Below are 27,360 nucleotides of genomic sequence, written 5' to 3'. Positions count from 1 at the left end.
GGAAGACTGCTTACCTAAGACTTGTACTGCCATAGAATATTTTGTCAGTTTGTGAAATTTATGTAAAACCATACAGTATGTTTTCTTTTGAGTCTAATTTCTTTGACTCCAAACTGTGTTTGAGATTCACTCATGATGTTGTTAGTGGCAACATTTTTATTCATTTTTATTGTTATATAGTATTCCTTTGAATGATCACATGACCATGCACTGATCCATTCAAGTAATGGCAGAGATTTGAATTTATTTCCAGTTCTTGACTATTATGAATACAATGGTGCAAATTACCATGACGATGACTTTTGGCAGAAATATTTTTTATAATTTTTGTGTGTTTAATTTTTGGTCTTATATTTTTATTTTCTTAATGGTATGCTGTACTTCAATGAGCCAAGTTGCTAATCTTAAGTTTGACTTATCAACTTTTTCTCTGTACATGTAGTGCTCCTTCAGTCAGTCAGTTCAGTTCAGTCACTCAGTCATGTCTGACACTTTGCGACCCCATGGACTGTAGCACGCCAAGCTTCCTTGCCCTTCATGATCTCCTGGAACTTGCTCAAACTCATATCTATTGAGTCAGTGATAACATCCAATCATCTCATCCTCTGTCATCCCCTTCTCCTCCTGCCTTCAATCTTTCCTAGTATCAGAGTCTTTACCAAAGGGTCAGTTCTTCTTATCATGTGGCCAAAGAATTGGAGCTTCAGCTTCAGCATCAGTCTTTCCAATGAATATTCAGGACTGATTTGCTTTAAGATTGACTGTTTGATCTCCTTGCGGTCCAGAGGACTCTCAAGAGTCTTCTCCAACATCACAGTTCAAAAGCATCAATTCTTCAGTGCTCAGCTTTCTTTATGGTCCAACTCTCACATCCATACATGACTACTGGAAAAACAAAAGGTTTGTTGGACCTTCGTTGGCAAAGTAATGTCTCTACTTTTTAATATGCTATGTAGGTTGGTCATAGCTTTTCTTACAAGAAGAAAGCGTCTTTTAATTTCATGGCTGCAGTCACCATCTGCAGTGATTTTGGAGCCCTAGAAAAGAAAGTCTGTCACTGTTACCACTGTTTCCCCATATATTTGCATGAAGTGATGGGAACAAATGCCATGATCTTCGAATGTTGAGTTTTAAGCCAACATTTTCAGTCACCTCTTTCACTTACATCAAGAAGCTCTTTAATTCCTCTTCACTTTCTGCCATAAGGGTGGTGTCATCTGCATATCTGAGGTTACTGATATTTCTGTCAGCAATCTTGACTCCAGGTTGTGCTTCATCCAACCTGGCATTTCACATGATGTACTCTGCATATAAGTTAAATAAGTAGAGTGACAATATACAGCCTTGAAGTACTCCTTTCTCAGTTTTGAACCAGTCCATTGTTCCAGTCCACAGAGCTCCTTATATCCTTCTGAAAAGAACTTTGTCTACTCCAAAATCACAAAAATGTTCTCTGAGAATATCTCACAGAAGTGTAATTATTTTTCTTTTGCATATAATTGTACATTACTTCTAGGATTATATCTGTGTAGGATAGGGTCAAGTGTCATGTTTTCATATGGGCATCCAGTTGACTCAGAATCTTTTTTCTGAAAAGACTATTCCCCACTGCAGTGTCAGCTTTGTGATAAGTGAAAGGGCACATATGTCTGAGTACTTCTTTCAGACTCTGTATTCTGTTCCACTGTATCATTTGTCTATCCTTGCACCTGTACCACATTTTCTCAATTATTGTAACTTCAATAAGTCTTGAACCTTCTCTGGTGGCTCAGATGGTAAAGAATCTGCCTGCAATGTGGAAGACCTGGATTTGATCCCTGGGATGGGAAGATCCCCTAGAGAAGGGAATGGCAACCCACTTCAGTGTTCTTGTCTGGAGAACCCTCATGGACAGAGGAGCCTGGTGGGCTACAGTCTGTTTGGTCACAAAGAGTTTGACATGACTGAGTGACTAAGCACACATAGTAAGTCTCAGTTCAGTTCAGCTTCTCAGTCATGTTTGACCTTTTGCGACCCCATGGACTGCAGCATGCCAGGCCTCCCTGTCCATCACCAACTCCCGGAGTTTACTTAAACTCCTGTCCATTGAGTTGATGATGGCATTCAACCACCTTATCCTCTGTCGTTCCCTTCTCCTCCTGCCTTCAATCTTCCCCAGCATCAGAGTCTTTACCAATAAGTCAGTTCTTTGCATCAAGTGGCCAAAGTATGGGAGTTTCAGCTTCATTATCAGTCCTTCCAATGAATATTCAGGACTGATTTCATTTAGGATTGCCTGGTTGGATCTCCTTGCAGTCCAAGGAACTCTCAAGAGTCTTCTCCAACACTACAGTTCAGTTGAACCTTTCCCAAATTACTGACCCAGGAAATCATGAGCAAAATTAAAAAAAAATTCCTTCAACTGCTAAGTTTGGGGGAAATTTTGTTATACAGTATTATTAAACAGGCACTTACCATATTACCAGAATTTCTAAATAGAGGAATATTTATCCTCTGATCTTGCATTTTACTGTTTATACTTTATGTTGATCTAATGTGCTGATACATGCTTTCTCTAGTTCTTAATTCAGTTATTACCTTTTACAGCTGTAGAATTTTCATTTGATTTTGTTGTCATTTCTCTGCCAAGATACACATTGTGTTAATTCTTTGAGAATTTTAATCATGGATATTTAAATTCTCTGTCAGACTATAAAACTCCTAGAGGAAAACATAGGTAGAACACTGTTTGACATTAATTGCAACAAGGTCTTTTTTGACCAACCTCCTAGAGTAAGGAAAATAAAAACAAAGATAAATGAATAGGGCCTAATTAAACTTAAAAGCTTTTGCATAGCAAAGGAAACCATAAACAGAACAAAAAGACAACTCTCAGAATGGGAGAAAATATTTGCAAATGAAGCAACTGACAAGGGATTAATCTTCAAAATACACAAACAACTCAATATCAGCAAACCAAACAACCCAATGAAAAAATGGGAAAAAGACCTAAATAGACATTTTCCCAGACATACAGATGGGTAACAAATACATGAAAAGATGTTCAACATCACTAATTATTAGAGAGATGCAAATCAAAACTACAGTCAGGTATTACTTCACATCAGTCAGAATGTCTATCATTAAAAAATCTACAAACAATAAATGCTGGAGAGAATGCACAGAAAAGGGAATCCTCCTACATATGGGTATGTAAATTGGCACAACTACTGTGGAGAACAGTATGGAGGTTCCTCAAAAAACTAAAGATAGAACTATTGTAGGACTCAGCAATCCCACTCCTGGCCATATACCTGGAGAAAATCATCATTCAAAAAAACGCATTCATCCTGATGTTCACTGCAGCACTATTTACAACAGTCAGGACACAGAAGCAACCTAAATGTCCTCACAGGAGGAATGGATAGAGAAGACATGATACATATATAAAATGGAATATTACTCAGCCATAAAAAGGAAAAAAAAGTTGTGTCCTTTGCAGAGACATGGATAGACTTGGAGACTGTCATGTAGAGTGAAGTAAATCAGAAAGAGAAAAACAAATATTGTATAACATCACTATATGTGGAATCTAGAAAAATGGTAGAGATGATCTTAATGCAAAGCAGAAATAGAAACACCACATAGATAAAAAATATATGGATACTAAGAGGAAAAATGAAGAGTGGGATGAACTGGGACATTGAGATTGGCATATACATACTATTGATATGCTGTGCTTTGTGCTTAGTCCCTCAGTCGTGTCCAACACTTTGTGATTCCATGGACTGTAGCCCTCCAGGCTCCTCTGTCCATGGGGATTCTCCAGGAAAGAATAGTGGAGTGGGTTGCCATGCCCTTCTCCAGGGACTCTTCCCAACCCAAGGATCAAACCCAGGTCTCCTGCATTGCAGGCAGATTCTTTACTGTATGAGCCACCAGACTCAGAAGTCCTACACTATTGATACTAAGTATAAAATAGATATTGCCTGCAGAATCCCGTAGACATGGAGCCTGACGGGCTACAATCCATAGTGTCACAGAGTCAGACACGACTGAAGTGACTTAGCATGCACACACACATAATAACCTATTGTATAGCACAGGGAATGCTACTCAGTGTTCTGTGGTGACCTAAATAGGAAGTAAATCCAAGAAAGAGGGGATATACATATACATACATATACATATATATATATATATATGTGTGTGTGTGTGTATGTTGTTGCTATTGTTTAGTTGCTGAGTTGTGTCCAACTCTTTTGTGACCTCTTGGATTGCAGCCTGCCATGCTCCTTTGTCCACAGTATTTCCCAGGCAAGAATACTGGAGTGGCTTGCCATTTCTTTCTCTAGGGGATTGTCCCAACCCAGGGATGGAACCCCAGTCTCCTGTTTGGCAGGCAGATTCTTTACCATTGAGTCACCTAGGATGCCCATGTGTATAACTTACTAAATTTGCTGTATAGCAGAAGCTACCACAATATTGTAAAGCAATTATACTCAAATAAAAATTATTAAAATAAATTCTCTGTTAGGTAACTCTAAGAGCCAAATACCCTGTGAAATTTTTATATGTTTCTTTTTCCTCTTGGTTTTCCATGAGATCTCTTTTATATATGTATTTTTTAAAACACAAACATTGTAGATAAAAAATTGTACAAATCCTTCAGAAAGGATCTTGTTTTGCTTCTATTTAAGGGATAGATTTAAGGACAGACCAACTTATTTAAACCCATTCTTAAGGCAAAGCTTAGCTTAAAACAGGAATTGCAGCCTTGTCAGTACCAGGGCTCTTCATAGAGAAAGGAAGCAGTAAAATTATGATAACTTTACTGGTATGTTCCAGCTTTCATCTCAGCTCCATCTCTGGGTCATTATTATTTTTTTCTTTTGAAAGTTTTACTTTATATTGGGGTATAGCCGATTAACAGTGTTACTATAGTTTCAGGTGTACAGCCAGGGACTCAGCCATACATATACATGTATCCATTGTCCCCCAAATTCCCCTTCCCTCCTAAAAATTATTTAAGTGAGTTTCCTGTTGTTCAACCCTCCCAACCCTCTAATCATTGCTGTTTCTTCAGGAAACCAGACCCAGGTGCTGCCCCAGTGCGACCACTTTGTGTCTGAACTAGCAGGATCTGCGGCCTCAGAGGAGAGCGCCCCCTACTGCTCAGGTGAGGGTCCCACAGGACAGAAGACCCTTCTCATTCCCCACGTGAACGCCCCATTGTCCCATTTCTCTCTCCTCAGACAGCAGACAGCTCCGCCTGGTGGACGGGGGCGGTCACTGCGCCGGGAGAGTGGAGATCTTTGACCGGAGCTCCTGGGGCACCATCTGTGATGACCACTGGGACCTGAACGATGCCCGCGTGGTGTGCAGGCAGCTGGGCTGTGGAGAAGCCCTCAGTGCCACGAGGTCTGCTCACTTTGGGACGGGATCAGGGCCCATCTGGCTGGACGACCTGAACTGCACAGGAAATGAGTCCCATGTGTGGAGGTGCCCTTCCCGGGGCTGGGGGCGGCACGACTGCAGACACAAGGAGGACGCCGGGGTCATCTGCTCAGGTCAGCACTCCACACTGTCTACAGGCTGGGGGAGGGGAGGGCCCAGGAGGACGGGGCTCTGAGCCCTGCGGGAGAGATGCCGCAAGGACCAGAGAAGGAGGCTTCCTCCCATGGAGCTTGTCTTTCCAGGAGACGTGAAGACGAGGTGCTTTTATATCCTCCTGCAGCATCTGACAATCTGGTCCTTTCTCGATAGTGTTTCCTGGCAGAGCCTTTTCTCACAGGTTTCTTGAAATCAGGGCTCACCCTCCTGGTACATATAGTAGAGAAGTCTTCAAGCCACTGTGCTAGTTTTTGTTTGTTCTGTAACAAATTGCCACATAGTTAATGGTTTAAAACAACATATTTATTTCCTTACACTTCTGTAGCTTAGATGTCCAGCAGGGATCTCACTGGACTGGGATCAAGGTATCAGCAGGGCCACAACACTTCTGAGCCTCTGTGAAAGAATCTGTTTCCTGTCTTTTCAAGCTTCTAGAAACTGCCTGCCTTCCTTCACTCATAACCCCATTCTGTTCATCATCAGACCAGCAACGCTCCGCCTCTCTAACTATTGAACATATTCACATCTCCCTCTAGCCAGAATGAAGAAAAGTATTCCCCTTTAAAGGATAGTGAGTCTAAGAATGTGATTAGGCTGTGCTCAGGTGGTTAATCCACCATATTTCAGGTTAATCTCACCATCCCAAGGTCCTTACCTTAATCAAAAGTCCCTTTTGCCAGATAAGGAAACATAGACACAGGTTCCATGTAGACATCTGTGGGTCCATTATTCCATCTGCCTGCACACTGTCCATATCACATCCCTTTCATACACTCTTTTAGATGTTTTGTCAGGAAGCAGGAGTCAGCTCCCTCTCCCTGCAGGTGTCCAGGTTGGTCTTTCTCTCAGTTCATATCCACTACATCATGGTGGTAGAAATATTTAGAAAGACGGACACAAATGGACAAAGTCGGATAGAAAAGAGACAAGTTTCACTCTGGTCATCTAGTGGATTTGCTTCCTCAGCTGGGTCACAGATGAGTGTTCACAATTTTGGAGAGAGAGGAAAACCCAGAGCTCTGAGTGTGGTGCTCACTGTGTCATGTCTCCTCTCTTTTGATCTTAGAGTTCCTGGCCCTCAGGTTGGTCAGTGAGGACCAGCAGTGTGCTGGGTGGCTGGAAGTTTTCTACAACGGGACCTGGGGCAGTGTCTGCCGCAGCCCCATGGATGATGTCACCGTGTCCATCATCTGCAGTCAGCTTGGCTGTGAGGACAGTGGAACCCTTAACTCTTCTGTTGGTCTTAGGGAAGGTTCTAGACCCCGGTGGGTAGATCTAATCCAATGTCGGAAGTCGGATACCTCTCTCTGGCAGTGTCCTTCTGACCCTTGGAAATACAGTTCCTGCTCTCCAAAGGAGGAAGCCTACATCACGTGTGCAGGTGACTTATGTCTGTTTCTGTGTCTGTCCCAACCCTGTAGGACGTTGTTAGTGAGATTTGATATTTTAAAACCTAAGTGATGGGTTTAAGTTGAGTTAACAAAATGAATTTTGGAGGGAGCTAATTTGATCCATGTTTCAAACTTGCTTTATTAAAAATTTTTGATATAATTGACATAACTATTGTTTGCCATTGCAACATAGTGGTTATGAATTTTTGTATATTGATAAATGATCACTGCAGTAAGTCTAGTTATATCCATCGCCATATATGTAGCTAAATATTTTTCCTATATGAGAAGAATGTTTAAGATGTATTTTCTCACCATCTTTCAAATAGACAATATGGTATTCATTATGGTAACCATGCTCTCTTCACTTATTAATTTTATAACTCAAGTTTATACCTTTTGACTACCTTTGCCTACACCAAATCCTCCACCTCTGGCAGCCACGAACTACTCAGCATCTCTGAACTTGCTTTTTGTTTTAAGATTACACATATAAATGAGATCATATGTTGTTTTCTTTCTCTGATTTGTTTCACTTAGCATAATGCCCTCAAGGTCCATCCATGTTGTTGAAACTGGCAAGATTTTCTTCTTTTTTATGGGTGGATATATATCTGCATTACATTTTCTTTATTCAGTCATCGATCAGTGAAGACTTATATTGTTTGGCTCTTGTAAATATTGCTATAAAATACTAAAAGATGATGTTGTTAAAGTGCTGCGACCAATATGTCAGCAAATTTGGAAAATTCAGCAGTGGCCACAGGATGGGAGAAGGTCAGTTTTCATCCTAATCTCAAAGAAGGGCAATGTCGAAGCATGTTCAAACTACCCCACAATTGTGCTCATTTCACATGCTAGCAAGGTTATACTCAAAGTCTTTCAAGCTAGGCTTCAGCAGTAAGTGAACTGGGAACTTCCAAGATGTACAAGCTGGGTTTCGAAAAGGCAGAGGAACCAGAGTTCAAATTGCCGACATTTGCTGGATCATAGAGTAAGCAAGATAATTCCAGAAAAACACCTACTTCACTGACTACACTAAAGTCTTTGACCATGTGGATCTCAATGAACTGTGGAAAATTCTTAAAGAGATGAGAATATCAGAGCATCTTACCTGCCTCCTGAGAAACCTGTATGCAGGTCAAGAAGCAGCAGTTAGAACTGGACATGAAACTGACTGGTTCCAAATTGGGAAAGGAGTATGTCAAGGCTGTATATTGTCACCCTGTTTATTTAACTTATATGCAGAGTACATCATGGGAAATACCTGGCTGGAAGAATCACAAACTGGAATCAAGATTGCTGTGAGAAATATCAACAACCTCAGATACGCAGATGATACCACTCTAATGGCAGAAAGTGAAGAGGAATTGAAGAGCTTCTTGTTGAGGGTGAAAGAGGAGAGTGAAAAAGCTGGCTTAAAGCTCAGCATTCTAAAAACTAAGATCATGGCATCTGGCCCCATCACTTCATGGCAAATAAAAGGGGGGAAAGTGGAAACAGTGACAGATTTTCTTTTCTTGGGCTCCAAAATCACTGCCAATGCTGTTTTTAGCCATGAGATTAAAAGAGGCTTGCTCCTTGGAAGGAAAGCTATGACAAACCTAGACAGAGTATTAAAAAGCAGAGACATCACTTTGCTGACAAAGGTCCATATAGTCAAAGCTATGGTTTTTCCATTAGTCATGTATGGATGTGAGAGTTGGATTATAAAGAAACTGAATGAGAGTTGGATTATAAAAAAACTGAATGCTAAAGAGTTGATGATTTTGAATTGTGATGCTTGGACACCACAATTGAATTGAGAGTCCTTTGGGCAGCAAGGAGATCAAACCAATCAACCCTAAAGGAAATCAACCCTGAATATTCTTTGGAAGGACTGATGCTGAAGCTGAAGCTCCAGTACTTTTGCCACTTGATGAGAAAAGCTGACTCATTGGAAAAGACCCTGATGCTGGGAAAGACTGAAGGCAAGAGGAGAAGGGGGCCACAGAGGATGAGATAGTTAGATAGCATCACCAGTTCAGTGGACATGAATTTGAGCAAACTTTGGGAGTTAGTGAAGGACAGAGGAGCCTGGCATGCTGCAGTCCATGGGGTTGCAAAGAGTCAGACACAACCTAGCAACTGAACACATGTTGCTGCAGTGAACGTTGGGTTTTCAAGTTAGTGTTTTTGTTTCCTTCAGATAAATACCCCAAATTGAAATTACTAAATCATATGACAGTTCTATTTTTAATTTTTGATGCACCTCAATACTGTTTCCATAGGGGCTGCATCAACTTACATTCCCTCTAACTGTGCAAAAGCTTTCCTGTCTCTTCACATTCTCCTCAACTCCTGTTATTTCTTCTTTTTGATAAAAGCCTTTCTAGAGGATATGAGGTGATATCTCGTTGTAGTTTTGATTTGTATCTTCTGATGATTAGTAGTGTTGAGCACGTTTTTATGTACCTATTGGCTAGTTGTATGTATTCTTTAGAAAAATGTCTATTCAGGTTTCTGCCCATTTTTTAAAAATCAGATTTTTGTTTGCTACTGAGTTGTTTGAGTTCCTTGTGTACTTTGCATAATAATCCTTACCAGAAATATAATATGCAAATATTTTCTCCAATTCCACAGGTTGCTTTTTCATTTTGTTGATGGTTTCCTTAATTGGGCAGAAGCTTTTTAGCCTTATGTCATCACAACTGCTTGTTTTTACTCTTGTTCCCTTTGCTTTTGGTGTCAAATCCAAAAAACATCACAAAGAATGACATCAAGGATTTTATTTTGTTTTTTTTCTGTAGAAATTTTGTGGCTTCAGGACTTGTGATCAAGTCTTTAATCTATTTTGAGTTAATTTTTGTGAATGGTGTAAGATAGTGGTCCAGTTTCATTCTTTTGCATGTGGCTGTGCAGTGTTCCCAATGCCATTTACTGAAAAAACTGTCCTTTTCCCAGTGTATATTCTTGGCTTCCATGTCAAAAGTTAATTGACCATAGAAATGGGGGTTTATTTATGGGCTCTCTATTCTGTTCCATTGATCTCTGTGTCCATTTTTATACCAACAAACTGTTTTGATTAATATAGCTTTGTAATATAGTGTGAAATCAGGAAGCACGACTCCTCTAGCTTTGTTATTCATTCTCAAGATTGCTATGGTGTTCAGCATCTTTTGTGATTCCATGAAAATTTTAGGATTGTTTGTTCTGTATCTGTGAAAATTTCCATTGGAATTTTGAAATGGATTGCAGTGAATCTGTAGATTGCTTTGGGTAGTATGGGCATGTTAATAATATTAGATCTTCCAATCCATGAGCACAGAATATCTTTCCATTTATTTGAGTCATCTTCAGTATCTTTCATCAATGTCTTATAGTTTTCAGTGTACAGGTCTTTCACAACCTTGGTTAAATTTATTACTAGGTTTTTTAAATCCATTTTTGATGCAAATGTAAGTAGAATTGTTTTCTCCTTATGGCAGTTTGTTGTTAGTGTATAGAGATGCAACTGATTTTTGTATATAGATTTTTCTTCTACAACTTTACTGAGTGTATTAGTTCTCATGTTTTTGGTGAAGTCTTTAGTGTTTTCTACATATAATATCAAGTAAGGGAGTTTCTTTCCTCATGACTTGGATGGTAAAGAATCTGTCTGCAATGCAAGAGACCTGGGTTCAATTCTTGGGTTGGGAAGATCCCCTGGAGGAAGAAATGGCAACCCACTCCAGTATTCTTGTCTGGAGAAACCCATGGACAGAGGAGCCTGATGGGATATAGTCCTTGGGGTCACAAAGAGACAAGACACGACTGAGTGACTAACACTTTCATTTTTCAATCTGGAAATAGTGTCAATTTTGCCTCTTCCTTTCAGATTTGGATATCTTGATTTTCTTTTTATTGCCTGATGGATCTGGATAGGACTACAAAAACTAAGTTGAATAAAAGTGGTGAGAGTAGACATTTTTGTCTTGTGTCTGATTTCAGAGGAAAAGCTTTTGTTTTTTTACAGTCAAGTATGATGTTAGCTGTGAATTTCTCACATGGCCTTAATTATGCTGAGATGAAATCCTTCTATACCTACTTTGTAAAAGAATTTTTACCATAAATGGATGTTGAATTTGTCACTTTTTCTTCATCCTTTGAGGATACGATTTTTATCTTCATTTTGTTTATTTGGTGTATCACATTGATTAATTTGTGAATGTTGAACTATCCTTGCATCCTTGGAATAAATATCACTAGATCATGGTGTATGATTCTTTTAACACATTGTCAAATTAATTCAGTTTTCTAATATTTTGTTGAGGATTTTTGCACTTATATTTATCAGAGTATTAGCCCGTAATTTTCTTTTCTCATGGTGTCCTTATCTGGCTTTGGTATCAGAATAATGTTGGCCTCATAAAGTGAATTTGGAAGTGTTCCTTTCTTCTGTTTTTGGAAGAGTTTGAGAAGGCTCTACCACTAAATACTGTTACATTGGGAATTGAGATTTTGATAGTAAATGTTGAATGAAATAAATAAATGTTGGGGAGGGCAACAAATAGTCAAACCAAAGCACTTTATTCCTTCTACATTTCTCTCTGTTTCTCTCCTTCCTTCCCCCTCTACATTCACAAACCCACAGCTAAGAATGTGGCGAGAGATACTTCAAAAGCAGAGGCTCATGCCCTTCCTTGCCTCTCTTTTTTCATCTCTTTGTCTTTTCCATTTGAGACCAAAGAGGCATTAAACTGTTAGACCTTTTATTGATGATGTTTTCCCTACAATTAAACCCCGTAAACTGAGAGGTGGTAAAGTCGTTGACCATGAAAAGGAGCAACCCCCTCACAGAGGTCCTGCCATCATTTTCTCAGAGGTTCTCTGCATAGAGTGGGTAGGAGGTTTGATAGGATGATCTGGAAAGAATATACAAAATTTGATACTTTATGACATGTTCTATTTACCCTTATTTTGTGTGTATGTGTGTTGTTTTGAATTTGTATTTATTTCTATCAGCTTCAATTCTTGTATATATGTATTTTCAGTCTTTTGTTCATTGTTTGCAGGAAGAAGACCCAAGAGCTGTCCAACTGCTGCCCCCTGCACAGGTATGTCGGCCCCGCCTCCTCCCATGGCTCCCAGGGGCTCCTTCCTCCCACCAGGGGAGTCACAGGAGGGGCTGCTGCCTTTTCAGACAGAGAGAAGCTCCGGCTCAGGGGAGGAGACACCGAGTGCTCAGGGCGGGTGGAGGTCTGGCACAGAGGCTCCTGGGGCACCGTGTGTGATGACTCCTGGAGCCTGGCAGAGGCCGAGGTGGTGTGTCAGCAGCTGGGCTGTGGCCGGGCCCTGGAAGCCCTGCGGGCCGCGGCATTTGGCCCTGGAAATGGGAGCATCTGGCTGGATGAGGTGCGATGCGGGGGCCAGGAGTCCTCCCTGTGGGACTGTGCTGCGGAGCCCTGGGGGCAGAGCGACTGCAAGCATGAGGAGGATGCTGGTGTGAGGTGCTCTGGTGAGTGAGGGGCTCGGGGTCCACCCTGGGTGAGCTGGGGCAGCACGGGGTAACAGGCTGAGCCAGGTGTGGTTGGGAGTTTGTATCCAGACAGCATCTTGGTGCTGGGGCTCTGATCTAGGACAGGGGAGCTGGGAGGACTGGACACTGATGTTGTGGAGACTGAGGGGTGATTTCAGGCTCAGGAAGGAAAAATGGGCTGACCTGCATTCTGGCCAATCACCGTGCTCCAAACTGCTTTTTTTCTCTTTAGGTGCAAGGACAACATTGCCCCTGACTACAGCAGGTACTGTGGTCCATCCACGGGCAGGAAAGAATACTCAGATTCTGAGGACCTGTTCTGTGGGCTCTCTGACAACTCAGGAGAAGAAAGAGCCTGAGGAGCTTGTGGCTGTTGGGGAGGAGCTGGGGCATTACTTTGGGGAAATCCCCTGCCTTGATTCCCAGGGTCAAATGTTCTCATGCCTGGGGATCCAAGTGAGTCTGGTTTCCATGTTGCAGAATCGAAGTACCTCCCACCTGCCCCTGTGTGTTGCTCTTCATCAGTGAGGTGTGGGTCCCAGGACTGTTTGATGTTCTGTCTCCTGAAGCCCAAGGAGAAGGGATGAGCTGCATCCTCAGAGGCTGTCTCGGCAGGGTAGCTCCCTGACAATCCCCGGCTCTGCTTCGGGGCCACACTGGCCAGAGTGGAGTTGATTTGTCTCAATATGAGACCCGGGGGAGCCCAGTCTGTTAGTGTACTTGTGTCTGAGGCTGGGACACCGTAGTCTGGAGCTCCTGGAAATGCTGGCAGGGGTTTCTCTGTGTGACCTTCTCCAACCCTCTTCCCTTGTTCTCCTTAGGGACAAGAACAACCTCAAATCCTCTCCCTGGCATCTTCTCCCTGCCTGGGGTCCTCTGCCTCATCCTGGGGGCCCTTCTCTTCCTGGTCCTCGTTATCCTGGTGACTCAGCTGCTCAGATGGAGAGCAGAGCACAGAGGTGGGCTGCAGGGGGAACTGGGGACCAGGGAGAGTGTGTGGAGGCAGGAGATGGGGCAGGTGTGAGGAGGGGAACCTCAGCCAGGTCTCTGTTCTGAGTCTGTAGAGCTCCACGTGCTCCGTGCTGAGCTCTAAGGGCTGAATAGTCAGAAGTTCTTAGGACTGGGGTGTGAACTCTCATAAGTCATGTCCTCTCCTTTGAGACCAGACAAGTTGGGGCTGAGCTGTGGATTCAGATAAGATGAAGGGAGAAGGTGCTGACACGGTGAACGGGGTGGGAGGTTAAGCCAAGGCCCTGACAGCCCCCATTTGAGCACTGGGGAGATGAAGGTGGGTGGCTGGATCAGGGTGTCTGGGGGCAGCATCTCTGACCTGCTGGGGGATCCCTCAGCCTTATCCAGCTACGAAGATGCTCTTGCTGAAGCTGTGTATGAGGAGCTCGATGACTTTGTGACTCGGAAGGAGGGTCTTCTTGGTAGCCCAGGTGGGTGTCTCTGTCTGCCTTCCTGGGACCTCTGGTTGTCACTGCTTACTGGGTGTGCGGGTCTTCTCAGCATCCGCAGACCCCACATGTGCCCCAGGCTCACAGAGGTGGCTCTCCAAAGTGGCAGGGTGGCCTCTCGAGCCCCGTGAGCCCCCAGCCTCTGTCTACACTGCAGAAGCCAGGCCTGTCCCTTCCCAACCTTAACACAGGTCCTGTGGGTGTGGGGAGGGTCATTCTGTGTGTTGTGTGATATTTATCTCCACATTAGGCTTCCTGTCAGATGACTCAGTGACTACACTGCCATATTACACCAGGGATGGTGAGGAGTACAGTGACTACAGATCTGCACCAGGTAATAGAGGTGAACCCACCTCGGCTGGGCTTTGGGGAGGAGAGTTTCCCTCCTCATAGTGACGAGATGCAAGGGGAACAGTCTTCCTTTGATGGACCAGAGGCAACCCTTGTGTCCAGATGGGGTTCGTCCTTCTCCTTCTCTGGCTGTTCTGTGATGTCTCACATTGGGGCCGGGCTCTCTGTGTCCAGAATCACAACAGGCACACAATGTTTTAAAAAATAACGTCTGTAAAGCACAATTTGTTGAAGTACTTTAGTAATGTTCAGTGGCATAAGAGTAGCTTTGAGATATGTAGTTTCCTTCAGGAAATGTTAAGATATATAAAATCATGTTTTAGTTTATGGGTAAGTCAAAATGAAACATGGTCTTAGAGAAAAAGTCTTTTAAATCAAGAAGTGACTGGTGCCTCTATTTAGCAATTCAGAAACTCTTGATCATAAGGGATCTTAGATATTTCCCAGACCAACCCATTTACTGTGGTTTCATCAAATTCCCTTGTCTTTCTTGGAACCCCTAGATCAGAGGACTGATGTCCCTGCTGAAAATTATGATGATGCTGAAGAGGTATCAGTGCCTGGGACTCTTCCTGCCTCTCAGGGGAGTGAGGAGAAAGTATCCCCAGAGAAGGAGGATGGGGTGAGGTCCTCCCAGAAAGGTGAGTGGGGTCAGCTGATCTACTATTTTTCTATCTGGAAAGGGTGAATTTGTGCTCCTAAATGCCCAGCCTCCCTAGAGATTCAAAATGTAGGTAATCTCGTACATTTGATAGCATCATCTTGACCATATGCCATCTTTAATGCTGTTAGATTCCTTGCAAGGAGTGAAGAATCACTCTACTTTTGGCATTTATGTCTCCCTAATGTGACATAAACTTATCATTTTATATGTGATATACTTGCATTAAGATTTATAGGTTACAGAATTTCCTGGTGGTCCAGTGGTTAGGAGTCTATGCTTTTACTGCTAGGGCCCAGGTCCAATCCTGGTCAAGGAACTACGATCCCACAAGCATTGTGTCATGGCCAAAAGAGAAATTTATTGATTAATTGAGCATATTTATAAAGAAAGCTAAGTGCCAAAGAATTGATGCTTTGGAACTGTGGTGTTGGAGAAGACTCTTGAGAGTCCCTTGGACTGCAAGGATATCAAACCAGTAAATCCTAATGAAAATCAGTTCTGAATATTCATTGGAAGGACTGATGTTGAAGCTGAAGCTTCAATACTTTGGCCATCTGATGTGAAGAACTGACTCATTGAAAAAGAACCTGATGCTGGAAAAGACTGAAGGCAGGAGGAGAAGGGGACGACAGAGGATGAGATGGTTGGATGACATCACCGACTCGATGGAGCTGAGTTTGAGTAAGCTCCGGGAGTTGGTGATGGACAGGGAAGCCTGGAGTGCTGCAGTCCATTCAGTGGCAAAAAGTCAGCCACAACTGAGTGGCTGAACTGAACTGATACATGAAAGGTAGACATTAAAAAATATATATAGCAGGATTGAATTGGGTGAAACATTTTTATAATCTAAGATGAGCTCTGTTTATATGTTAACATTAACAAGTACAAAGTCTATGATACATGGTGACCTTAACATTAAGCCATGGTGGTGGATCATAGACTCAGCATTTGTGATCAGTTCACTGGGCTGGAAGAAGCACAAGCTGGAATCAAGATTGCTGGGAGAAATATCAATAACCTCAGATATGCAGATGACACCACCCTTATGGCAGAAAGTGAAGAAGAACTAAAGAGTCTCTTGATGAAAGTGAAACAGGAGAGTGAAAAAGTTAGCTTAAAGCTCAACATTCAGAAAACTAAGATCATGGCATCTGATCCCATCACTTCATGGGAAATAGATGGGGAAACAATGGCAACAGTGTCAGACTTTGTTTTTTGGGGCTCCAAAAATCACTGCAGATGGTGATTGCAGCCATGAAATTAAAAGACCCTTACTCCTTGGAAGGAAAGTTATGATCGACCTAGATAGCACATTAAAAAGCAGAGACATTACTTTGCCAACAAAGGTCCATCTAGTCAAGGCTATGGTTTTTCCAGTAGTCATGTATGGATGTGAGAGTTGGACTGTGAAGAAAGCTGAGAGCTGAAGAATTGATGCTTTTGAACTGTGGTGTTGGAGAAGACTCTTGAGAGTCCCTTGGACTGCAAGGAGATCCAACCAGTCCATTCTAAAGGAGATCAGTCCTGGGTGTTCATTGGAAGGACTGATGCTGAGGCTGAAACTCCAATACTTTGGCCACCTCATGCGAAGTGTTGACTCATTGGAAAAGACCCTGATGCTGGGAGGGATTGGGGGCAGGAGGAGAAGGGGACAGCAGAGGATGAGATGGCTGGATGGCATCACCGACTGGATGCACATGAGTTTGAGTGAACTCCGGGAGCTGGTGATGGACAGGGAGGCCTGGCGTGCTGCGATTCATGGGGTCTCAAAGAGTCGGACACGACTGAGCAACTGAACTGAACTGAAGGTCTAATTTGCTCCAGTTATTTCAGTAGCCAGGAGAAGACACTCATTCACTAGAAAAGAATATTTCTCCATTTGAGGGCCTGTGAAGTCTCTGGGGAGGGGCCATCTGTGGCTGCACCTGTGATACTATTTGTGAACATTTGGGATCAGAGGTCAAGTCAACTAAGAGCAGACTTGGGTTGTGAGTGAGGAATTCAGATTTTTCCTGTCTCCAGTCTCCCTCTTATTGTGAATTTGCACCTATGACCTGTGAAAGGAGAAGATTTAAATTCCTTTTTATGATTCTTACTGTTGTTAGGCATCTCCTCGGTACTGTGTAGCCTGGAAACAGGTCTTCCCGGAGCTCCTGTGTGAGCACAGATCTCCTGTGATGCAGGATTTCCCCATGCACTGAGGCCCAGGAGACCACATGAACTGGATCTGAGAGGACAGCTGGGATCCATCCTCACTGTAACTGATGTGAAATAGCCTTAGCCTCCCTGCCCACACCTGGGTCCCAGGGATGCTTTGTCATAACCACTTGCTTGACTCCCTTCCACCGTAGGGCTCTGTCCTGTCCCCATGTCTCAGTTCTAATCAAACTTCTCTTTACTATTTCAGGCTCTTCTCTGAACTTCTCCAGAGAGGTGGCTGATCCTGGGGAAGGAGAAGAGAGCCCCTGGCTGCTCCAGGGGAAGAAAGGGGACCCTGGGTATGATGACGTTGAACTAAGCGCCCTGGGAACACACCCAGTAACTTCCCCATGATCTTGTATTAAATATGAGATGAAGCTTCAGATATTCTAATTGCCTGTATTTCAGTAGAGTAGTGCTGACCTGTAACTGTTTTATATGGAAATTGTCCAAAATGAAATATTCTGAATAAAGTAACTTTTTGCTGTGTTGGTAATTTAGCAAGTTCCATGTCAAATGCTTTTAGAGGATTGGTCTTCAAACACCATTTTCCTTACAGGAAATACAAGATGAATGAGCTGACCTGCTCTGTCACCTGTCTTTGAGGCTAATGAGAGCATGATTTTACCCTGGATCACAAATGCTCCAGGTCACTCTTATTTAGAAAAGGATGTAAACTTGGTCCACATTCACACAGTCCTTCCTAACAAGATGAACTCATGGGAAAAAACCCAATCCTGAACTTTCCTGGATGCTTTCCCTGAGATGTCACATCACCTGTTTGTAACCTGTTATTGGGCACCAGACTGGATGTGAGTTTCAAAGTGGAAGGTTGGCTGGTAGGAGAGAATGGATACAACTTTCCTTATCCTGCCTAAATGTGCACAGGCCAGTTTAAAATCTAACTGTACACAGCCACATCTTCCTTTTTCATCTCTCATTTATTCCTTAAGTGGATACAGACACCTCTTTGTTCTTCTCCCTCGTCTAGTTGATTATCCAATCTTTATAAATCCTTCCTTTCCTCTCCATCCCTTTCTACTATTTCTTCAGGATGCTGCTATTTCTTCAGGTATGCTGCTGTCTCTCCAATATCTCTCCTTCTAAGTGAATTATATCAGCTCATATATATCTTCAAGTTGATGGAGGGCAAATTGATGCTCACCCACACCCTGTATTCAGGTGGGACAAGAGGGCAAAAGTGGAGACCTAGGCAGAGGGGATCTAGAAGAATGGATGTAGACAGAAAGATCAGGAACAGTTGGTTATTTATGTTTCAGAAATGTGGATGGAGGGGTCTGATATAACTGATCTCTTAGAGGAAGAATTTCAGACCAATGGGCTTCTTTGAAAACATCTATTTTCAGATGTTTCAAGACTGTTTCAAGGTTGTTTTGATCTGTTTACTACTGAAAATGTAATCGTGATCCTGCCATGATTCCTCAGGGTAAAGAGAGCTGTCATGTAGGAGTGGCCAAGTAAAGATTACGTTTACACCACACCCCAACCCTCCCACCCCAATCCCTACCAACACCAGTTCCATTGTGGAGATCATGGAGAAGCTGCTGAACTAATATAAGACCTGAGAGTGCTGGGCTGGTTGTGAGCTGGACCCACCCGGTTACTTGGTTGATGACTTTGGAAGGTTTCCATGGCTCCAAACTACATTCATGCTTGCAGGTTTGTAGATTTAGGCTGTGCTTGGGGATGGGAAGATGCCCAGGGCTTCTCCCAGGGCAGCTCACATGGCTATTCACCATTGGGAAATGTGAAATAAATGACATATGATGAAATAAAGCATACACACCAAGGAGCTCACTGAACTCCAAGAAAACTCAAATAAACTACTAAACAAATTCAGGAAGAAAATATATGAACGAAATAAGATTAAAAAATATTTCTCATCATCATTATTATTCTTTTAAATGTTTGGTTGCACTGGGTCTTTGTTGCTGCACATGGGCTTTCTCTAGTTGCAGCAAGCAGGCACCACTCTTATTTGTGGAGAGCAGGCTTCTCTATGCACAGGCTTCTCTTATTGTGGAGAATAGGCTCTAGGTACCTGGGCTTCAGGGGTTGCAGCAGGCCGCCTCCTATTTGTGGTTTGCAGGTCCTAGAGCTCAGGCTCAGTAATTGTTGAGCTAGGGTGAGTTACTCTGCAGAATAAATTCAGATTTTTTTTTTACAGAGATAGAAATCATAAAAAAGGAAGTAAACAGGGAGTTTGCTGATGGTTTGGTGGTTAGGATTCGATGTATTTACTGCTGTGGTCTGGATTCAATCCCGGTAAGGAACTGAGATCCCTCAAGCTTTGCAGTGAGGCAAAGAGAATAACAGAAGGAACCAAACATAAAAATGAACCAGACAAATTTAGTTGCTTAAGATCCAGTTCAGTTCAGTCCAGTGGCTCAGTCGTGTCTGATTTTTTGTGACCCCATGGACTGCAGCATACCAGGCTTCCCTGTCCTTCACCAACTCCTGGAGCTTGCTCAAACTCATGTCCATTCAGTCAGTGATGCCATCCAACCATCTCATCCTCTGTCATCCCCTTCTTCTCCTGCCATCAATCTTTACCAGCATCAGGGTCTTTTCCAATGAGTCAGTTCTTTGCATTAGGTGGTCAAAGTATTGGAGTTTCAGCTTCAGCATCAGTCCTTCCAATGAATATTTGGACTGATTTCCTTTAGGATTGACTGATTGGATCAGTTGCTTAAGATTACAATGATTGAAATGCAGCAAAATGAAAAATGCTACAGAGAACATCTGCAACAGCAGAAGACTTTGTAACTTAAAAGGCAGGACTATTGAGGTTATCTAGCCAGGGGACAAAGAAGAAAATTATTGAACAAGTGTGAAAGAACCTGTGTGAACGATGGGGTAACATTTACAGAAACAACCCGTACATTATTGGAGTCCCAGAAGGAGAAGAGAGGGAGAAAGGGACAGAGACTGTACTTAAAGAAGCAATACCAGATAAGTCCCAAATCTGATGAGATTTAGACATCCAAGTTCATGTAGCTAATAGCTCACTCCTCAGAGTTCATTCAAAATGATCATCCCCAAGACACATTGCTTGTAATCAAGAAAAAGAGAGAATTTTATAAGCAGCAAGAGAAAAGTAAATGCTCACAAAAAAGAAATTCCCTTAAAAATGTCAGTGAGCTTTTTAGAAGAAACCTGACAGGCCAAGAGAGAAAGGGATGATATATTCAAACTTATGAAAAAAAAAGCCTACCAACCAAGAATACATTTTCTCAGGAAGGTTGTTTTTCATAAATGAAGATGATATAAAGACTTTCCAAATTGCAGGAATTCACCAACATTAGGCTTGGCTTACAAAATTGCTGAGGGGAGTTCCTCAAACTAAATGAAGGATGCTAATTTTTATATGAAAGAAGTGAAAATATATAACAGACTTGTAAATGTAAATATTGAATCCAATTCAGCATACTCTAAACTGTAGTATGATAGTGTGCTAACCAGCTAGCTCTAGTCTAAAGGAAGTATTAAAATAGCTATAGAGAAAAATATTTTGTTAGTGGATATACAATATAAAGAGAGGTAAATTCTGACATCAAAAACAAAAAGTATAGAAAGGGATAAAAAGGTAGAGCTTTTGTATGTCATGGAAATTAATTTGTTATCAGTGTGGTATGTACTGTTGTCTCTGTAAGATGTCTTATGTGAGCCATGTGGCAACAAAAGTGTAAAAACCTACAGTAGAGTCACAAAAAGTAAAGAGAAGGGAATCAAAGTGCAACATTATCCAAAATTATCAGTTCACAATTCTAACTGTTGTTGAGTTGTCCTGGTCTCCACATCATCTTTCAAGATTAGCCCCAGAGGATTCTCCGTTGCAAAGTGAAAGACTAATTAAGCTGTTTGTTATTTTAAGCCAAAGAACTCTTTCTGCACCTCATCTCCTTTCTTATATCATATAGATGGTATAACTGTACATGTTTAATCCCCAATTTTCTTTCTGTGATATTGCTGTGTGATTTTAATGAAAAAACTGTCAATGATAAATCATATGAATGAATATCCTGTTTCCTCAATCATGTTTGATTAAGACTTAGTAAGAATCCAGATGTTAGTATGTTGTGGTTTATCTCGTGTACCCTTAGAGATAGAGATTTGCGGTGTTAGTTGTGACGTATTTGTTGGTGATAAGCTGCTTGCTTTTGAAAATCAAATTTTGCCTTGCTAATTGCCAGAAACATTTGCCTTTAAAACAAAAATATTAGCTAAATGATGTTTTCAGAAACATTTCTTTATATTTAAGACAATTTCTCTTCAACATTTAGTACAATGCCACTCAGCCATTCAATAAATATTAGCTGAGCATCTATTAAGTTATAGAGAGGGGAAATACAGAGCTTATACACAGGTACAGGCCTCACTCCAATCCTCAGCCCTGGCAGGTCTCAGAAGATGCCTGCAGACTGCAGGAGCCTTGGTTAGCATGCCCAGATTGGGAAGAATTTGATGATAAGGAAGAGAATCTGTTCACAGAGTCTTTGATGTTAAAGGAGGAACACATTTTGCTGTATTTCCAGTGTTCTGAGGCTGGTCTGTGGGCAGGACTCAGCTGCACCAAAGCTCCATGTGCAATAGAGCCTCAGTTCATAGACTTTGAATCTGAGTAATCACTCAGGCTTTGAACTCTGAGTGCCACCCCAGAGGTACTAACCTTAGGTTTAAGTGGTTTAAGAATCACCACCCACAAGAACTCAATAGCTCTGCAGTTGGTAATTACATCAGCTCTGAGCAGAGGTGGGTTAATCATGAAGTTAATTAAGTGTGTTCTTCAGAGCCTCTCCTTGCACCAGCCCCTTCCAAGTCCCGAGGGGGCCCTAGGGCTGTGGTTGAAGCAGAGAGGACTCTATGATCCTTGCCCCCTCACCGTGTCTTCTGCCTGCCTTTTGCCTGTGGAAAACTTTAGTCAAAGAATATGTTTAATTGGAGAAGCGAGAAATGTGGAAACAAAGGAAAACAGTCAGAGGAGACTAAATAATAATGTAGTCATTAAGCACAGTCAAGGACCTTTAGTTCTTTCTCAAGGGTTATAGATGATATTCTGAGCCGTGTCCTGTGAGCTGTCTTATAGACACAAAACACCAGGCGGAGCAGTGAACTACATGATGACCACACTGTACCCAGGACTTGAGCGTCCACAATTCTGAGAACTGACCACAAAGACATGGGAACAAGTACACACAGGCACTAAAGACCAACTGTACCTAAAACAACCAGTGGATGCTTTGGATGGCATCACCAGCTTGATGGACATGAGTATGAGGAAGCTCTGGGAGTTGGTGATGGACAGGGAAGCCTGGTGTGCTGCAGCCCATGGGGTCGCAAAGAGTTGGACTCGACTGAGCGACTGAAATGAACTGAAGACAACCAAGATGATGCTATTCAGACCACTGATGACCAATTTGAAGATGACTGTTAGAGATGACTGTGCTGTTTCTGCATATAACCTCCCCCAACCCCAGCTCTGCTATAGAAGCTCTCACCCTCTTCTTGTCATGGGGTGAGTGGAGTCAGCCCTTGTATAGATGTCCACCACCCTCCCCGCCAGTTGCTGGCATCTGAAATAAACCAAACTTTCCTTTCCACCAACCTGGCCTGTATACTGGCTTTTGAGTGGTTAGCAGCTGGACTCCTCACACATACCTTTCGGTTACATGGTCACAAGGAGATAGGTTTTGAACGTGCCATTTGCTTCAGTTGAGGGAAAAAAAAATTCGGCAAAATTATTTCTTACCCAAAGGTGAAGAATTTAATTAACTACATGGAGAACTAAATCCAGGAATCAGATTTGTTCCAGAAATCAAGAAGAAACAGAAGAGGTTTGGAAAGTACATGCTGCTTTTTCATTAGTACAGGATTGGTGGAATGTAAAAATAAGATGAAAGATGATGAACTGACTAACTCAGAGCAAAGGAGAGCTGTTTAAGGATGAAGGTCAAGATGCTCAGAGACAAAAATGGGGAAAAGGAAGCACAACTGTCAGCGCAGACTGATGTAAAGGGAGGAGGAGCTGCACCAGGTGTGGATGCTCTTAAGCAGAAGTTTGGATCTAGTTGTTGGTCAATCAGTGATGGTGACTAGGAATCAACCAAGCCCCAAAGAGGAATCAAGTTGAGACCTGAGGGAGTAGCTTGGGATGAAGACACAGAAGGAAGAGGAGATCCAGAAAAGTACCTGCTTCATGTGAGAGATTTTGTCTTCCTTTCATGTCTTCAGAATAGGCTCTGTTCTGATGCTGGAACAACTGACTCCCAAATCTCAGAAGGAACACACACATGCATACACACATTCATTACCAACCTGCAAACGTACTGTGGTCAGCGAGGCTCCACTAGCTTACACGTGTACCATGTGGAACATGCAGCTTCTGGGGCAGGAAAGAGAGAAACCAGAGTTGCATGGGGTTTTCATGCCTCTACTCAGAAGTGACACAGGTGACAACACCCATGTTTCATTGGCCAGAATGAGTCACTGGGAGATAGAAAAACAGCTATTTGATGAATATTACTATTGATGCCACACCCTTGGTAGCAATGCTGTCAGTTTTTTTTTTTTCCTTGCCTTGGTGAAGTTTCTGAGGTACAATTTTGTGCAGAAATTAAATGTCATTAGACTGTCCCCAGAATGGGATTTGAAGAAGGCCTTCTGTATCTGGTTCCTTCGTCTGGTGTGTCTCTGGCTCCTTACTGCACTTCTGTCTGTGCTGAGTGGGAGTAGTCAGATTCGTGTCTCCCCTGCCCCCACCACCCTCCCCACTCAGTATCACTAACTGCAGGGTGATTTTCAGCATCTGTTTATGCATTCATTTCTTTATTTATCCACTATTTGTTAAGCTTTCTCTATGTGTCTTTACTTGACTTTAAAGAGATATTGAAGAGTAAGACACAATACTTCCTCTCAAGAAGCCCCCACTTTAGAGACAGTGGGAAAGGTTTTACAGATTAAATAAACAGAGCAGTAATTTTGAGCTGGAGGAATTAGAAAGAGTTCACAGATGTGACAACTCTGTGCTTTTAAAAACAAGAGAAGATTTATGAATTTTCTTTCTGTAATGGGCTTAAAAATGTGTCCTCCAGAATTGAAATATACATACATGTAATATTCTCTATTTTTATCACCGATTTCATCTTGTGCACTAGCAAGGGATGTTTGTGTGGACTGAAAGTTCCATAAAGTTAACACAGACACTCCCATTTAAAATTTATCCCTCAATTTAGCTCTGGTTCATGGTAATAACTGTCTTGTCATTTCTAGTTCAAGCTCCCTGCTGAGTCTGGTTTTCCTCTATTTCAGGAAGCATCTTCTTGTCTCTCCTCCCACAGGTGGTGCCTGGGGTGGGAGGGCTTCTTCCTTTCCAACAGCAGTAGGGAAGGACCCTTTGTCTGCATGCTCTCCACTTAGAATCTGCTTGTCTTTGATTTCTTAGCTTTGATCTGCTCTTGTCTCTGGGTATCTGATGTTGCACTATGGAGGAGTGAATGAGGCCAATTCAGTGCCACACTCTGTTCGATGTTTCTGGTTATAGACTGTAGAGGGCTGAACAGAGATGATGGGCTGGACCTCAGCCAGCTTATGACCTTGTTCTTTCCTTCATGCTCTTGTGATGAAGTGGTCTTTGGTAAAGGAGTCTTTACTAACCTTGGTCCCATCCATGCAAGGAACGCAGATGGTGAAGGGGGTCTCCAACGCTTTGGTGTAACAACTCAGTTAATCATTTTCCTTTAAAGTTGTATACCTTTTTTAATTTAAAAACATTTGATTAGTCCTGAGGAAATTTTCCTCAAGCAAGCTGGTTTAATTATTAACTTTCCTAGCAAAAAGATTACTGAACCTCTGACCACCATTTTCTCATGGTGATTTGGGAATAATAATGCTACATGTTGTATTGCTTTAGAATCCATAAGGACAAATAGTTAGCCTAAGTAAAAGAACAAGATTCTTTCTGCTCTTTATTTCTGTACTTCTAATTCAACATGGAAGATGTTTAATTTTTTTAATAACAAAATTTCTTCCTGTTACAGTTGTGTGTGGTTTGAATTGAAAATATGCCAAATGATAAATACATAAACATCCTGACCACTTGGCCATATCTGATTAAGACTAGAACGGGAGGCTTCATGGTCTTCACCTGTCAGTGTTCTGTGGTTTGTCTTCTTTATCTTCAGATATACAAAGAAATTTGCAGCATTTTTACGTGTTTAGAACTGGCTGTCTCAGCACTGCTCTTGTACTGGGGCTAGGTTGTTTCTAGTTATTGAAATTTACTGCATTCATTGCATAAAGGTGTTGAAGTGAACCATATATAGCTCATACCATTTAACAGTATTGAAATATCATTAAAACAAATGATGCAGCTTGCATTGTGCTGTTACATCCTCACAACAAGTTAAATTATTTCTCACAAGATTTCTTTTTGATTGAAATGATTTGTGTAAAATACCAGGCTGACATTCATTCATTCAGGTATACAAGAGACATAAGTATGATTTTTAGTTAGCCAAGCAATGGGGATATGGGGGTGAATTAGACACAAAATGTTTTACCAAGTACGTTCGAGTTTATAAAGTAAAATGATTAAGTAAACAACTTAATTCACAAAAGCTCACCAGTGGTAAGGTCGAGGTTCTTGAGCAGTTACATGGGGCACAGAGAGAAGGAGTGATGTGTGGAAGACTCACAACTCTGATTGGCACCAATGACCATCACAGCATGTGGTTCCTGGGAGAGTTCTGACAGCCTCAGTCAAGGCTCCAGGTCACAGAATTGAATTCCTGCTCTAGAGTCCTGGGATTCCTGGGATGAGATGGTGGGAGATGCCCTAACACTGTTTCTCTACTACTACTACGTGTGTAAGTATGTGTGTGTGTTAGTCGCTCAGCTGTGACCAACTCATTGTGACTCCATGGACTGTAGCCCCTCCAGGCTCCTCTGTCCATGGGATTTCCCAGGAAAGAATACCAAAGTGGGTTGTCATTTCCTTCTCCAGAGAATCTTCCTGACCCAGGGATCAAACTCAGATCTCCTGCATTGCAGGCAGATTCTTTATCATCTGAGCCATCAGGAAAGCAAGTTAACAATAGTACATAATACTACGACTATGCACTACTGCTGTTGCCTGGAAAGTTCCATGGACAGAGGAACCTGGCATGGGTTCACAAGGTGTTGGCCACGACTGAGCACATCAGCATCAGCACATGTACTACTGTTGACTAGTGTTGTAATATCACATGCTAATGCCAACTCACCTAATCCTCACCAAAATCAGTCATCTTGGTGGGATCATCACCCTCCTTTTACTAATCAGAGAGTGTAACAACCCTGTTCAAGGCCCACACTTGGCGTGTGGCTAAACTGTGAGTCAAGACCAGGCAGTCTGGCTCCCGAGCCTGTTTTCCTGACCCTTGTACTGCACTCTCTCATGTTCATTGTGGACACAGCTGGGTTAGTGTCCTCCCTAAAACTATCCTCCTTCAAATCTTTGATGAGATTGGATACTGAGATTTCTTTATGTGTCAGAAAGATGTAGCTTCTTCCAAGGGTGAGTTGGTCCATGTTGACCCTGCACCCCCAGCTCTGGGGTAGAGGGTGCTGTGGGGACAGGCTGCCAGCCCTGAGTTTGCCGCTCCTTATAGCCCATCCCTTTCTATAAAGGGTCTGGAGCTGCTAACAGCATCTTACCTGTGAGATCTCCATCCCAAGTTGAGACCATGTGTACCTGGTTCACTAAACGCATCCCTGTGTCACCCTGTGGGAGGGATGACTGGACCTCAGGAAGCACGTCCTGTGTTCTCAGTGTCTGGCTGGTGGTTTCTGGTGATGGTGTGGACTCCACAACTGGGTAAGGAATGATGACTCTGGGCCCAGAGGGAGTAGAGCATCAATTCTAAGTGACTGAGCAGATCCTGGTCTTCCTTCAGCAACTGAGTGTAAATTTTGGTTTTGATATTTATAATAAGTTTTTATCATTAATGTGTTAAAGATCCAGATATAGAAGGAGACAGAGTCAGGTACAGTCATGGGATGACAAGGAAGACCAGATGACAAGGAAGTGGTACTTAAATAAATAATGGGTAAATATTTGCATATTTAGAGGAAGAGAAGCATGTGTTCAACTGTCTTTCCTCCCGTCTCAAGTATGAAGGACAGGCATGGCGGGACAGAGAAGTTGTG

General features: G+C 42.3%; 1 protein-coding gene across 1 annotated transcript in view; it reads left to right on the top strand.

Annotated features, from left to right (window-relative positions):
* Positions 1–17,593, top strand: part of LOC129623651 (antigen WC1.1-like) — a 43,512-nt gene extending 25,919 nt beyond the window's left edge. The window contains exons 6-15 of the mRNA XM_055541786.1: positions 5,066–5,158; positions 5,235–5,549; positions 6,659–6,973; positions 12,017–12,058; positions 12,145–12,459; positions 12,713–12,745; positions 13,302–13,439; positions 13,830–13,922; positions 14,795–14,932; positions 17,363–17,593. Coding sequence (XP_055397761.1) covers positions 5,066–5,158; positions 5,235–5,549; positions 6,659–6,973; positions 12,017–12,058; positions 12,145–12,459; positions 12,713–12,745; positions 13,302–13,439; positions 13,830–13,922; positions 14,795–14,932; positions 17,363–17,508 — 1,628 coding nt within the window. The 3' untranslated portion in view covers positions 17,509–17,593. The remainder of the gene's footprint in view (positions 1–5,065; positions 5,159–5,234; positions 5,550–6,658; positions 6,974–12,016; positions 12,059–12,144; positions 12,460–12,712; positions 12,746–13,301; positions 13,440–13,829; positions 13,923–14,794; positions 14,933–17,362) is intronic.
* The last annotated feature ends 9,767 nt before the right edge of the window (positions 17,594–27,360 follow it).

This window comes from Bubalus kerabau, chromosome 1, assembly GCF_029407905.1.
Source record: "Bubalus kerabau isolate K-KA32 ecotype Philippines breed swamp buffalo chromosome 1, PCC_UOA_SB_1v2, whole genome shotgun sequence".
NCBI classification, from domain to species: Eukaryota; Metazoa; Chordata; class Mammalia; order Artiodactyla; family Bovidae; genus Bubalus; species Bubalus kerabau.
This window is presented reverse-complemented; position numbering and strand designations above follow the sequence as displayed.